Below are 14,420 nucleotides of genomic sequence, written 5' to 3' on the forward strand. Positions count from 1 at the left end.
TTAGGGTTGGAAAAGCCCTCCAGGACTATCTGGTCCAACCACCCCCTACCACCAATGTCACCCACTAAACCACGTCCCCAAGCACCACGTCCCCAAGTACCACGTCCAACCTCCCTTGAACACCCCCAGGGACGGTGACGCCACCACCTCCCTGGGCAACCCGTCCCAACGCCTGACTGCTCTTTCTGAGCAGAAATGTCTCCTCATTTCCAACCTGAACCTCCCCTGGCGCAGCTTGAGGCCATTCCCTCTGGTCCTATCCCTGGTTATCTGTGAGCAGAGGCAGACCCCCAGCTCCCCACACCTCCCTTTCAGGGAGCTGCAGAGAGCAATGAGGTCTCCCCTGAGCCTCCTCTTCTCCAGCCCCAACCCCCCCAGGTCCCTCAGCCGCTCCTCACAGCACTTGTGTCCCAGGCCCTTCCCCACCCTCGTGGCCCTGCTCTGGACACGCTCCAGGGCCTCGATGTCCTTCTGGGAGTGAGGGGCCCAAAGCTGAACCCAGCACTCGAGGTGCAGCCTCAGCAGAGCACAGAGTACGGGGGGACGATCACCTCCCTGCTCCTGCTGCCTGCACTACTGCTGACACAGCCAGGACGCCGGTGGCCTTCTTGGCCACCTGGGCACACTGCGGGCTCATGGTCAGGTGAGCATCGACCGACACCCCCAGAGCCTTTTCCTCTGCACAGCTTTCCAGCCACTCTGTCCCAAGCCTGCAGCGCTGCACGGGGTCGGTGTGGGCAAAGCGCAGGACCCGGCGCGTGGCCGTGGTGTGATGTGTGCAGGATGCGGGGCGGCAAGGACAAAATGTGCATGGGATGCAGGGCTGCAAGGATAAAATGTGCTTGGGATGCAGGGATGATGTGTACGGGATGCAGGGGTGATGCGTGTGGGATGCAGGGATAATGTGTACGGGATACCAGGCTGCAAGGACAAGTTGTGCCCGGGATGCAGGGATGATGTGTACGGGATGCAGGGATGTTGTATGGGGATGCAGGGATGATATGTGCATGGGATGCAGGGCTGCAAGGACGAAATGTGTGTGGGATGCAGGGCTGCAAGGATAAAATGTGCTTGGGATGCAGGGATGATGCGTATGGGATGCAGGGATGTTGTAGGGGGATGCAGGGCCGATGTGTGTATGGGATGCCGGGCTGCAAGGACAAAATATGCATGGGATGCAGGGATGATATGTGCAGGGGATGCAGGGCGGCAAGGACAAAATGTGCTTGGGATGGAGGGCTGATGTGTGCAGAGGATGCAGGGCTGCAAGGATAAAATGTGCTTGGGATGCAGGGATGATGCGTATGGGATGCAGGGATGTTGTATGGGGATGCAGGGCTGGTGTGTGCATGGGATGCCGGGCTGCAAGGACAAAATATGCATGGGATGCAGGGCTGATGTGTGCAGGGGATGCAGGGCGGCAAGGACAAAATGTGCTTGGGATGCAGGGATGATGCGTGTGGGATGCAGGGATGATGTGTGCAGGGGATGCTGGGCTGCAAGGACAAATTGTGCCCGGGATGCAGGGACGTTGTGTGGGATTGCAGGGATGATATGTGCATGGGATGCAGGGCGGCAAGGACAACACGTGCGTGGGATGCAGGGGTGATGTGTGCGGGATGCAGGGGTGATGTGTGCGGGATGCAGGGGTGATGTGCTTGGGATTGCGGGATGATGTGTGTGGGATTCCGGGACGATTCGTGCACGGGCTGCCGGGCTGCAGGGCCGATGTGTGCACGGGCTGCCGGGCCGCGAGGACGAATTGCGCCCGGGCTGCGGGACCGAAACGTGCCCGGGGCTGCCGGCAGGACGCGCGGCCGGGCTCTGCTGGCCGCGGCCGCCAGGTGCTGCTGTTCAGCCGGGCGCGGCCCCGGGGGCTGCCCCGGGGGGGTGCCGCCTCCTCACGTACTGACCCCCCCCGCCCAAAAAAAAAAAAAAGAAAAAAAAAAGGGGGGGGATTTGGGGAGTTCAGGGGGATTCGGGGCCGCGCTCGTGTCCCCCAGAGCCGTCGGGGGCCGGGACCCACTTGGGGGTGTCCCACGGAGGGGCTGCGGGACCGCCCCCCCCCCGCCCCGAGCCCCGGCGCTGTTGTTGTTCCAAACCTGCTGGTTTCTGGCCAGAAAAGGCGAGGAAAAAAAAAAAAAAAAAAAGAACAACCACCCAACCCTAGGATTTTTTTTTTTTTTTCCCTTTTCCGTAGTTGTCTCCGCGTCCAAACTTCCTGACAGCGGCTCCGGGCCCTCCCTCCGCTTCCGACGGCCGCGCTGCGCCTCCCGGCCCGCTGGGGGTCCCGGTCCCGGCCCGCTGGGGGTCCCGGTCCCACCCCGGAGGGGGTCCCGGTCCCGGCCCGGTGAGTGTCCCACGCCGCGCCCCCCGGGGGTGGCCCCGAGGGGACGGTCCCCAGCCCCGTGCCCACGGTTCTGGGGTCCCCCGGTGGCGGGGGAGGGCGGGGGATGGAGCTGCGACCCCCCGTGGTGACCCCAGCGCTGACCCTGACCCTAAGAGGGACCCATCCCCATCCCCATCCCCAGCCCCATCCCCATTCCCCATCCCCATTCCCATCCCCAGCCCCAGCCCCAGCCCCATTCCCATCCCGATCCCTGTCCCCATCCGGATCCCCATCCCTGTCCCCGTCCCTGCGGTGGCCCCGCGACGTTCGCAGCCCCCGGAGGAAACGCGTCAGCCCGCGGCAGAGGAAGCGCCGGGGCACAGATAGCAGCTCCGGGGGCCCCGGCGCCTTCCCGGGCTCCGTGTCCCCGATGGGGACGGGGCAGGAGCCCCCATCCCCTGCCCTCACCCCGGCTGCAGCCCCCGCCCCCAGCTTCCCACGCTGCACAATTCGGCTTTGCACCCGCGGGCGATGCTCCCCGATCCCGCGTCACCCCCGGCCCCGGGAGGGAGAAGGCAGGGAGCTTCGTGGGGGGGGGTCGGGATGAAATCCATCCCCCAGCCCCTCGGGGTGTCCCCTTTCCCCCGGTCTGGTTTGCAAAAGGAGTATGCAGGTGGGTCCCTAGGGGAGCTGCCACCCCAGGGGTGAAGGTGACGGAGGTCTGGGTGCTGGTGACCCCCCCCGCCAGCGCCTGAGCACCCCAGCCCTGTCCCCAAATAGGGTCGGGGCTCCCCGGAACGGGGATGGGTTGCTCCCTGCTCCGGAGGTGGTTTGGAGGGGTCTGTGGGGCCGGGCAGAGCTGGCTCTTGGGGGTCCCTCTTGCCGTGCGCCCCCAAGACAACCCTGGGGGTCTCAGGAGACCGCCCCCGCTCCCCGATTAGGAGCAGCTGGGCCCCGTGTTTTGATGACTCCTCGCTTTTCCTGCCAGCATCTCCAAGCGGTTCCTGTTGTTCGCAGCGGCGCTGGGGCCCCCCAGCCCCTGGCGCGGGGCTTTGCTGGAGCAGGGCCGGGGCCAGGGCGCTGCGGGGCTGTGGGGAGGGCTCGGGGGTCCCGTCCCAGGGAGGAGAGGCTCGGGGCGGGAGGCTCGGAAGCGGGCGAGCAATTACTCACCCTGGAAACGGCCGCTGGGAGCTGAAGGGAAACGGGGAGAAACTTTCTGACTAAACGGTTTTTCCACTAGAAAAACATCGCCGCTTTGGGACGAGGAGGGCTCGGCCCCGGGGAAGTTGTGCGGGGGCTGCTGGGTCACCCCCAGCCCCCTCGCCCGCTGCCTGGGTTTGCACCAAGCCAGCGCGGCCCCAGCGGGGAGGAGGAGGATGGTGCTGGGGGGGGGGGGGGGGTGGTGGCACCTCTGGGGTGTCCCCGGCCAGGCTGGGCCAGTGGCTGGCCCCGGCCTGGCTGGAGCAGCGAGGAAGCGGCCGTAAATCCAGCTGCGTGGCTCAGGAAACCTCTGTTTCCTCCCGCGGCACACGTGCATTTACCGGAGAGCCGCGGAACGGCCCCGTAAACGCGGTGCCGCGTGCTCGGGGCCACGCGGGGCTGGCTCGGGGTCACCGGGACGGGGTCCTGGCGTCCCCAATGGGGACGGTGCCCAGGCCCTCGCCCTTCCCTCCTGCTCGGTCTTGCCAAAGCCCCGATGTGCACCCCCCCCCCCCCCAAACTCCGCAGCGTGCGGCCCCGTCCGCCGACCCCGCTCCGAGCTGGCCGCGCTCCCAGCGCCGCCCCGGCGAGCCCGGTCCCTCGCTCGGTTGAGCAAGAACACGGCGGATCCAGGAAACACAACTGCAAATAAATATTAAAAGCATTGAAACGGGGCCACGTGGGGCGGCTGCCAGGGCTGGGGGCCTGGGGGGGGGGGGGGGGAGGGTTAACTCCTTCCCCTCCCCACGCCCCGCAGCCTGGTCCCCGGCACCCTGGGGACACCTGGCAGGGCTGCGTGCTGCGATGGGACGCGGGGGAGAGGCTGGAGCTGAGGTTCTGAGGGTGAGGAGATGCCAGGATAAGGCCTGGGGCGTCCCATGGGATGTCCTCAGCGCCGTGGCCGCGGTGGTGGCGGTTGACAAAAACCATCCCTGGGCTGGGATATTTGGGGCCCCGCAGCAGCAGCGGCTGTGTTTGGGGCCGGGGCAGAGCGGGCGCAGCTCCGGGGCCGGGGCGTTTCTGGCTGCTTGTGGGGTCGGCGCGGTGCTGGGGCCACCCGTGCGGCCGTGCCTCAGTTTCCCCTTAACGCCTGGCTGGGGCCGGGGCCAGGACCGTTCCTCCGCACGCAGGAATGCGAACGCGGCCCCGCGGGGAGCCCGATCCGAGCCGGGGGCGGTGGGTGGGGAGCGGGAACGCGGCGTGCGAGCCCGGCTCCGAGCTCAGCGCCGTGTCCCGTGCAGGATGGCGCTGCGGGCCGCGGCGCTGGCAGTGCACGCCTGCCTCCTGGCCGCCCTCCACCCCGGCGACCCCAACGTCTGCAGCTACTGGGAGAGGTAGGAGCCGTACTGGGGGGGGGGGGACTGGGCGGCGGGGACCCCGCGGGACCTGCCGCCACCCCACGCCCTCTGCCCCCCCGGCAGCTTCACGGCGGCGGTGAAGGAGTCGTACGCCAAGCCCCACATCGTGGCCTCCACCGAGCCCTGCACCGGGGTGCTGGGCACATCCCAGCTCTGCCTGCAGCAAAGGTGAGCGCAGCCCCCCCCAAAAAAAACCACCCTGCTCATCCAGCCCCCGGTGCCTGGAGCGGGGCCGGGGCGGGGGGGGGGTCCCTGCTCTCCTGTCCCACCGCAGCGTGTCCTCACCGCTGTCCCTCTGGGTGCTGCCCCGTGGCCAAGATGGGGTGGGGGGGCTCGGGCAGGGTGTCCCCCCCCCCTGCACCCCGTCCTCACGGCGCTGGTTTTGGCACAGGATCGTGTACCGCACCGAGTACCGGCAGGCAGTGCGCACCGACTACCGCCGGCGCTACCAGTGCTGCCTGGGCTACTACGAGAGCAGGGACGTCTGTGTCCGTGAGTGGGGCGAGGGGGCGAGGGGGGGGGTTGGGGGGGCCCGGGCTGTGCCCCCCCCCTCACCTCCTGGCCGTGTCCCTGCAGCGCGTTGCACCCAGGAGTGCGTCCACGGCCGGTGCGTGGCTCCCGAGCGCTGCCAGTGCGAGCCGGGCTGGCGGGGCGCCGACTGCTCCAGCGGTGAGGGCTCGGCAGGGAGGGGGGGTGGGGGGGCCGCGGGGTGGGGGACCCCCGGGTGTGGGGGCCAGAGTGGGGCTGTGGGGTTGGATGGGGGAATGGGGGGAGTGCGGCGGGTCCCGGTGGTTAATGGGGATGGGGATGGGGTGGGGTTGGATGGGGTGGGATGGGGATGGGGATGGGAATGGGGATGGGGATGGGGATGGGGATGGGGATGGGGATGGGATGGGGATGGGATGGGGATGGGATGGGGATGGGGATGGGATGGGGATGGGATGGGGATGGGATGGGAATGGGGATGGGATGGGGATGGGGATGGGGATGGGGATGGGATGGGGATGGGATGGGGATGGGATGGGGATGGGATGAGGATGGGATGGGGATGGGGATGGGGATGGGATGGGGATGGGATGGGGATGGGATGGGGATGGGGATGGGAGGGGATGGGATGGGATGGGGATGGGGATGGGGATGGGGATGGGATGGGGATGGGATGGGGATGGGATGGGGATGGGGATGGGATGGGATGGGGATGGGGATGGGGATGGGGATGGGGATGGGATGGGAGGGGATGGGGGATGGGATGGGGATGGGGATGGGATGGGGATGGGATGGGGATGGGAGGGGATGGGGATGGGATGGGATGGGGATGGGATGGGGATGGGATGGGGATGGGATGGGGATGGGATGGGGATGGGATGGGGATGGGAGGGGATGGGGATGGGATGGGATGGGGATGGGATGGGGATGGGATGGGGATGGGATGGGGATGGGATGGGGATGGGGATGGGATGGGGATGGGGATGGGATGGGGATGGGATGGGGATGGGATGGGGATGGGGATGGGAGGGGATGGGGATGGGGATGGGGATGGGGATGGGATGGGGATGGGGATGGGGGGATGGGGATGGGGATGGGATGGGGATGGGGATGGGGATGGGATGGGGATGGGGATGGGGATGGGGATGGGGATGGTATGGGGATGGGGATGGGGATGGGGATGGGGATGGGGATGGGGATGGGAGGGGAGGGGATGGGGATGGGATGGGGATGGGGATGGGGATGGGGGGATGGGATGGGGATGGGGATGGGATGGGGATGGGATGGGGGGGATGGGGATGGGGATGGGATGGGGATGGGGGGGATGGGGATGGGGATGGGGATGGGATGGGGATGGGATGGGGATGGGGATGGGGGGATGGGGATGGGGATGGGGATGGGGATGGGGATGGGGATGGGATGGGATGGGGATGGGGATGGGGATGGGGATGGGGATGGGGGGGATGGGGATGGGGATGGGATGGGGATGGGGACTGGGAGAGAAATGGGGAAGAGGATGGAGATGAGGTAGGGACAGGAATGGGAGGGAAGGAGAAGGGAAAAGGTGAGCTGGGATGGGGATTGGAATAGGGACTGGGAGGGAGATGGGGATGGAGATGAGGGGTGGGATGGGGATGGGGACAGAATGGGGCTGGGATAGAGCGGGGTTGGGACGGGACTGGGATGTGGCAGGTTCTGGGTGTGGGGCTGGGGCTGGGCGTGGGGAGGCAGCAGTGGTGTCCCCGTGCAGAGTGTGACGAGTGGTCGTGGGGCCGGGACTGCGGGCACCGCTGCGACTGCCACCACGGGGCCCCCTGCGACCCGCTGAGCGGGGTCTGCGCCTGCCCCCCCGGCTTCGCCGACCCGCTGTGCCGCCAGCCCTGTCCCCCGGGCACCTACGGGCAGGGCTGCCGCCTCCGCTGCCCCTGCCACCACGGAGCCCCCTGCAATGGCTCCACTGGCGCCTGCCTCTGCCCCCTGGGGCTCGCCGGCCCCCTGTGAGTGCGGGGGTCCCACGGGGGGGGGGGATCCCCTTGGGGAGGGGGGTCCCAGCCGCCCGCTCACCCCTCGCCTTCCCACCGCAGCTGTGATGTGCCCTGCCCCGAGGGGACGCCGTGCGACAGCCACTGCCCCTGCCAGAACGGGGGCATCTGCCACCCCCCGGGCTCCAACACCTGCGTGTGCCCTCATGGATGGATGGTGGGTGGGCTGCGGACCCCCCCCCCCCTTAAGGCACGGGGGTTGTCCCCGTTTTCCCCTCCAGCCCCGCTGACCCCGCTGTCCCCTGGCAGGGGGACATCTGCTCCACGCCGTGCCCCCCCGGGCGCTTCGGCCCCGGCTGCCAGGGCGAGTGCCGCTGCCACAACGGGGGCCGCTGCGACCCCCTGGGGGGGCAGTGCCAGTGCGCCCCCGGCTTCACCGGAGAGCAGTGAGTGTGGGGACGGGGGTCGCAGGGGGACGGGGGCACGTGGGGAAGTGGGCACGGGGATGGGGCACAGGGGACAGGGAAACGTGGGGCTGGGGGGCAGAGGGATGGGGGCGCACCTGGAGGGGACAGCGGCGCACACGGGGGGGGGGGGGGGGCGCGGGGATGGGGCGCGTGGGGGACGGGGTCACCAAACACCGGTGCTGCCAGAGCAGGACCTCCAGGCGGTGTGGCATGCGGCGAGCTGCACGGCCTCAGCCTGGAGGATGGAGAGGGGGTCCCGGGAGCCCCCCCCGTGGGCCGTGCCAACCATCCCCATCCCCGCGCAGGTGCCAGGAGCGGTGCCCGGTGGGCAGGTACGGGCAGGACTGCCGGGAGAGCTGCGACTGCGCCAACGGGGGCCAGTGCTTCCACGTGGACGGGGCCTGCCTCTGCGAGGCCGGCTTCCAGGGCAGCCGCTGCGAGGAGCCGCGCTGCCTGCCCGGCCTCTACGGCCTCCACTGCCAGAGCCGCTGCCTCTGCCACCCCCAGCACAGCCTCAGGTAGGGCCCCGCGTCCCTGCCCAGGATGCAGAATTTTGGGGGGGGGGGGGGGGTTCAGGGTGGGCAGGGGATGGCTCCCCCACCACTCCCCGCCGTTTGCAGAGCCCCTCCCGGCGCACCCGCTGCCCCCAAACTGGGAGCACTGGGGCGCTGAGCGGGTGCCCCCCCAGTTGCCACCCGCTGCTCGGGGAGTGCTCCTGCCGCCCCGGCTGGGCCGGGCTCTTCTGCAACGAGAGCTGCCCCCCCGGCTCCTTCGGGGCCGGCTGCCTGCAGTCCTGCCTCTGCCTCAACGGGGGCACCTGCGACGGGGCCACCGGCCGCTGCCACTGCCCCCCCGGCTACACGGTGCGTCCCCGAGCTGCCACCGCCGCGGGACGGACACGGGAGGGTGTGGAGACCCCCTGGGGGGGGGGGGGGATGGGACATGGGGGGTGGCCCTGGGGAGGACACTGGGCATCCTCGGGGTGGGCTTGGGGGTCTGGTTATGTCTGGGGGCTGTTTGGGGTCGAGGGGGGTTGGGGCAACCTCAGGGGGTCCCTTGGGAGGTCGGGATTTTGGGGTCACCCGCTCTGCTTCCAGCACCGGTGCGCCAAGGGGAGGGAGCAGGGTGGTCCCTGGACTCCCAGCTCTTGGGGGGGTTTCCCCTTCTCACAACCCCCCCTTCCTCCTGTCCCTGCCACCCCCAGGACGAGCACTGCTCCTCCCTGTGCCCCCCTGACACCTTCGGGGTGAACTGCTCGGGGCGCTGCTCCTGCCAGCACGCCGTCGCCTGCTCCCCCACCGATGGCTCCTGCTCCTGCAAGGAAGGTGGGTGCGCCACGGGGGCCGCAGCGGGGACGTGGTGCTGGTGGTGGTGGTGGGGGAGGCCCATCCCCCTGCCCTTCCCCATCCCCATCCCCACGCCGCCCCCCCCCCCCCTTCCCCTCGCCCCGCAGGCTGGCACGGACCCGACTGCTCGGCGCCGTGTCCCGCCGGCACCTGGGGCCCCGGCTGCAACCGGAGCTGCGACTGCGCCCACGGGGCCGCCTGCAGCGCCCAGAGCGGGACCTGCAGCTGCTCCCCGGGCTGGCACGGCCCCCGCTGCCACCAGCCCTGCCCGGTGAGCAGTCCCCGTCCCCAACAGCCCTGTCTGCACCAAGGAGGGGGGGGGGGGGGGCTCGGTGCCGCCGTACCCCCCGCTGACCCCGTCCCCGTGCCCCCAGAACGGGACGTTCGGCGCCGGCTGCGGGCAGCGCTGCGACTGCGCCCACGCGGACGGCTGCGACGCCGTCACCGGGGAGTGCCGCTGCCTGCCCGGCTGGACAGGTGAGGGGGGACCTGGGGGGTGGGTTGGGACACCCCGCTGCGCCCCGTCCTTGTCCTTCACGGTTTCTCCCCCTTTTTAGGGCCGCAGTGCAAGCGGGGCTGCCCGCACGGCTTCTGGGGCCGGGGCTGCGGCCAGCCCTGCTCCTGCCGCAACGGGGCGTCCTGCTCGCCCGAGGACGGATCCTGCACCTGCGCCCCGGGCTACCGCGGCCCCAACTGCCAGCGCTGTGAGTGCCCCCGGTGGGGAGCGGGGTTATTTCCGCCCCCCCCCCCCCCCCCCCCCAGCACCCCGCCAGCGAGCACCCCTCGTCTCACCGCAGCCCTGCCGCCCGCAGCCTGCCCGCCCGGCCGCTACGGCAAGAGGTGCTCGCTGAGCTGCTCCTGCTCCAACCGCTCCTCCTGCCACCCCGCCACCGGCGTCTGCCTCTGCGCCGCGGGCTGGACAGGGACGCACTGCGAAGAAGGTGGGGGACCCCCCCCACCCCCACCCTGCAGCTCCGTGCCCCCCCCCAGTGTCCATCCTGGGGGGGTCCTGGGTGGTACGGAGCCACCAGCTGGCTCCATCCTGGGCACCCCCTGTACCCTGCAGAGTGCCCCCCCGGGACTTTTGGGCTCCAGTGTGAGCAGCTGTGCCGCTGTCCCCAAAATGCCACTTGTCACCCCGTTACCGGCGCGTGCCCGTGCGCCCCCGGCAGGAGCGGACCCCACTGTGAGGCTGGTGAGTGAGCACGGAGAGGGGTGGGGGGGTTGCGGGGGGGTCCCTGCCCACCCTAAGGACTTGTCCCTGTCCCCCCCCCCACTGCAGCGACCCCCGACCAGCCCTACACCATCGTGCCCACCCCTCCGCTGGCCTACAGCACCCTGGGGGTGGTGGTCAGCCTGGTGGCCCTGGTGGCTTTGCTGGTGGCCGTGGTGGCCGCGGCGCTGTGCTACCGCCACCGGCAGAAGGGGAAGGAGAACCGGCACCTGGCCGTGGCGTACACGGCGGGACGGACGGACACCTCCGAGTACGTGGTGCCAGGTGAGCGGCACGCGGGGCCGCGGCTCTCCAGCCCCCCCCCCCCCCCGGGGTCCCGTGGCACCGGGGCTGACGCCTGTCCCCCAGACGTGCCACCGGGCCACGCGCACTACTACTCCAACCCCAGCTACCACACGCTGTCCCAGTGCACGCTGCCTGCCCCCAGCGCCCAGGACAGAGCCAGCTCCCTAAAGGTACGGCACGGCACGGCACGGCACGGCACCGGGCGCTACGCTGGGAGCCCCGTGGCCTACCTGGCTCCTTTTTCGGCCCCAGGTACCCGGCCCCCAGCTCTTCCCCGGTGCGGAGAGACCCTACGGCCCCGAAGGCAACGCCACGCTGCCCCCCGACTGGAAGCACCTCGGGGCACCCCCGCTGGGACCCAGGGGTGAGAGGGAGCGGGGGAAGGTGCTGGGCACCCCGGGATTTGGGGGGAGCACCTTGTGGGGTGCAGAGGGGGGACGGGGATTCCAAACCTGTCCCCTTGTCCCGGCCCCTGCTTCTTCACGGTCCTCGGCTTCCAGGTGGGGGGCACCTGGACCGGAGCTACAGCTACAGCTACAGCTGCAGCCTGGGGAAGTACTACGGCAAGGGTACCCACGGGGAAGGGCTGGGGCTGGGGAGGGGAAGGGGATGGGGAGGGGAAGGGGATGAGGAGGGGAAGGGGATGGGGAGGGGAAGGGGATGGGGACGGGAACAGGAACGGGGATGGGGAAGGGGAAGGGGAGGGGGATAGGGAAAGGGAATGGGGGTAGGGGAAGGGGACGGGGATGGAAATTGGGATGGGGATGGAAATGGGGAAGAGGATGGGGAAGAGAATAGGGATAGGGATGGGGAAGAGAATGGGGATGGGGAAGAGAATGGGGATGGGGATGGAGAGGAGAAGGCCTGGGAGTAGGGATGAAAACGGGAATAAAACCGAGCACTCTGTGCAGCGAGGGGTGGAACGGATGGGACACAGCTGGTGCAGGGCTGCTCCCTTGCCCCTGTGATGGGGACCCCTCTGTCTCGTCCCGCAGAGCACCCCCAGGAGGGGCTGGGGGCCAGCGCCAGCTCCTTGGCCAGCGAGAACCCCTACGCCACCATCAAGGACCTGCCCCCCCCTCCTGGCCAAGACCCCCGAGGGCAGCTACATGGAGATGAAGGCCCCGGTGCAGCGGGAGATGTCCTACGCCGAGATCGGGCTCCTCGAGGAGCCTCCTGCCGGCCCCGAGGAGGGTACGGACGAGGGGGTACAGCCGGGGGGGGGCGGCCCCAGCCCTGCTGCCAGCTGCCCCCAGCAGCCCCCTCTTCTCCCCCCAGAGAGCATCCCGGGGGGGGCAGAGGGCGCGGAACCAGCCCCGGCCCCCCCCAGCCACTACGACTCCCCCAAGAACAGCCACATCCCCAGCCACTACGACGTGCCCCCCGTCCGCCACCACCCGCCGTCCCCCCCGCTGCGCAGGAAGGACCGCTGAGCCGCCCCCCCGCCTGCCCCCCGCCCCAAAAACCGCCCCTTGCCTCGGGGACAAGGACAAGGGACCCTGCCCTGGCTCCAGGACGTTATGGGGACAAGGACAGGGGACACGGTGGGTCCGTCCCAGGGTCCGTGCAGGGGCTGAGCGCCCCCCCCGGAGCCCCTGTCCCTGTCCCCCAGCCCTGGGGGGTGCAGCCTGTAAATAAAGCCGGGTTGTTGGAACCGGGGCTCCAGGCTGCCTGCGGCCGCATCCTTGTGCCAGGGGTGGGGGGAGCACAGAGGGGGCCCCGGGGGGCGCAGCCCCGGGATGGGGCCGGGAACGACCCCGGGATGGGGCCGGGTAGGGGCCCCCAGACCCCCCTTACGTGCCCGGGGGGCTGCAGCAGGGCGCGGGGATGGCGCAGCAAAGCGCCCAGGCCGGATCCAGAGCGCGCCTCGTGATTGGTCACTCCGGAGCAAGGCTCTGCCCGCTGATTGGTTCGGTGATCGCCCAACGCCGGCAAAGGGTCGGTGATTGGCCCAGGGGCGATCCGAGGGGGCTGCGGCGAAGCCCCGAGCGTGGCCCGGGGCCGGGCCAAGGGACAGCGGGGGCTGGGGTGGTCCCAGAGGGCTGCAGGAAGGGCCCGCGGGGGTCAACCGGTAACGGTCCGGTGAGGCCCCCACGGAGCGCCTCGGGAGGTGCAGGGAAGGTGCCAGGAGAGCTCCAGCAACAGCTTGGGACGGACCCAGAATAACCCAGGGACGGGCCCAGGAATGAACCAGCGAGGGCCCAAGGAAAGGGCCAGGGATGGGCCCAGGAATGGACCAGTGCCTGCTCCAGGAAAGGCTCGGGAATTGGCCCTAGAATGATCCAAATACAGCCGCAGAATATGTCTAGAAGTTTCCCCTGTAATGGTTGAATGAGGGCTGCAGAAGACGCCCAGTGACTGGCCCAGTAAAGGTGCGAGGACAGCTCCAGTACAGACTGAGTGATGGGCCCAGCTCTGGGACAAGGGGAGATCAAAAAAAGACCAAGCGACTGGCCCAAAAAATGTACAACAGCACTCCAGTAAAGACCCAGGCTTTAGCCCAGCTCTGTTCAGTTAAGGCTCCAATAAAGGCCCAGTGATTGCCCCAGGAATGCTGCAGTAACGGCTCCCTCAAACCCCACTAATTGGCTCATGAATTGTCCCGTGAGGGCTGCAGGAAAGGCCCCATCTTTGGCCCAGCAATGCTTCCCTGAGGGCTCCAACAAAATACCGGTGATCGGCCCAGTACGGCCCGCAGGCCAGCACCAGTAAATCCCAGTCCGTGCCCCAGTGCTGCCCGAAGAGGGCCCCGCAGGGCAGGCTCAGGGGCAGCTCCTCCCCAGTCCCTCGGCCGGGCCCAGCAACGCTCCCGGAGCGGATCCAAAGCGCGCCCCGTGATTGGCTGCTGAAGGTCCAGCACCGGCCCCGTGATTGGCCCAGCTCCGGTCCAGCGACAGAGCCCAACCAGGCCGAGTGGCGGGCCCAGAACTGCCCAGCAGGGCTCCGGGGGGGGCCGGGCTTGCGCCCGCTCTGGTCCTGTTAAGGCTCCGCTAAAGGCCCAGCGGTTGCCCAGCTATGTAACATGACAGACCCCAACCAGGCCAAGGGATTGCCCCAGAAAATTTGCAATAGGCTCCACTAAAGACCCTGTCTTCGGCCCAATAATGGTACTAATAAAACACCACTAAGGACCCAGTGACTTGCCCATTAATGGCCAATGCTGGATTCAATAAAAGCCCACTGTATGGCCCAGTAAAGTGCAATGAAAGCTCCAGTAAAGGCCCAGTTTGTGGCCCAACTCTGGTCCAATTAAGGCTCCAATAAAGGCCCAGTGATTGCCCCAGGAATGCTCCAATAACGGCTCCGGGGAAGGCTCCGGGGAAGGCTCAGTATTTGCCCCATAATGAGTCAGAAACAGCAGCAGAACGTGCCCAGTGACTGTCCCTGTGATGGTCCGGTGAGGGCTGCACGAAAGGCCCAGCAGTGCTTCCATGAGGGCCCCAACAAAATGCCGGTGGTTGGCCCAGCGTAACTCAGAGGAGAACACCAGGAAAGGCCCCAGTAAGTCCCAGTGCTGCCCAAGAGGGCCCCGCCGGGCGCCCACTGCCGGCCCAGGGCAGGCTCAGGGCAGCTCCGGCCCAGCCCCTGGACCTGGCCCAGCAACGCTCCCGGAGCGGATCCAAAGCGCGCCCCGTGATTGGCCCAATCATTGTCCAATCAGCGCTGCAGCACGGCCCCACCCTTACCCCCCCCACCTTCCACCTCGGCCCCGCCCACCCCTCCCGGCCCCGCC

The 14,420-nt window shown here is 68.9% G+C and overlaps 1 protein-coding gene across 1 annotated transcript; it reads left to right on the forward strand.

Moving 5' to 3' along the window:
- The first annotated feature begins 2,188 nt into the window (after positions 1-2,188).
- PEAR1 (platelet endothelial aggregation receptor 1) lies at positions 2,189-12,346 on the forward strand. The gene is given in 23 exon segments (XM_066986159.1): positions 2,189-2,350; positions 4,771-4,863; positions 4,951-5,055; positions 5,279-5,379; positions 5,464-5,556; positions 7,124-7,370; positions 7,458-7,572; positions 7,665-7,801; positions 8,128-8,340; positions 8,511-8,685; positions 9,027-9,147; positions 9,276-9,439; positions 9,543-9,645; positions 9,726-9,872; positions 9,981-10,109; positions 10,235-10,363; positions 10,451-10,666; positions 10,751-10,857; positions 10,940-11,051; positions 11,188-11,256; positions 11,683-11,759; positions 11,761-11,881; positions 11,966-12,346. Coding segments are annotated over 22 exon segments (2,928 nt in total). The 5' UTR covers positions 2,189-2,350; position 4,771; the 3' UTR covers positions 12,121-12,346.
- The last annotated feature ends 2,074 nt before the right edge of the window (positions 12,347-14,420 follow it).

This window comes from Anser cygnoides, chromosome 33 (genome assembly GCF_040182565.1).
Source record: "Anser cygnoides isolate HZ-2024a breed goose chromosome 33, Taihu_goose_T2T_genome, whole genome shotgun sequence".
In the NCBI taxonomy this organism is placed as follows: Eukaryota; Metazoa; Chordata; class Aves; order Anseriformes; family Anatidae; genus Anser; species Anser cygnoides.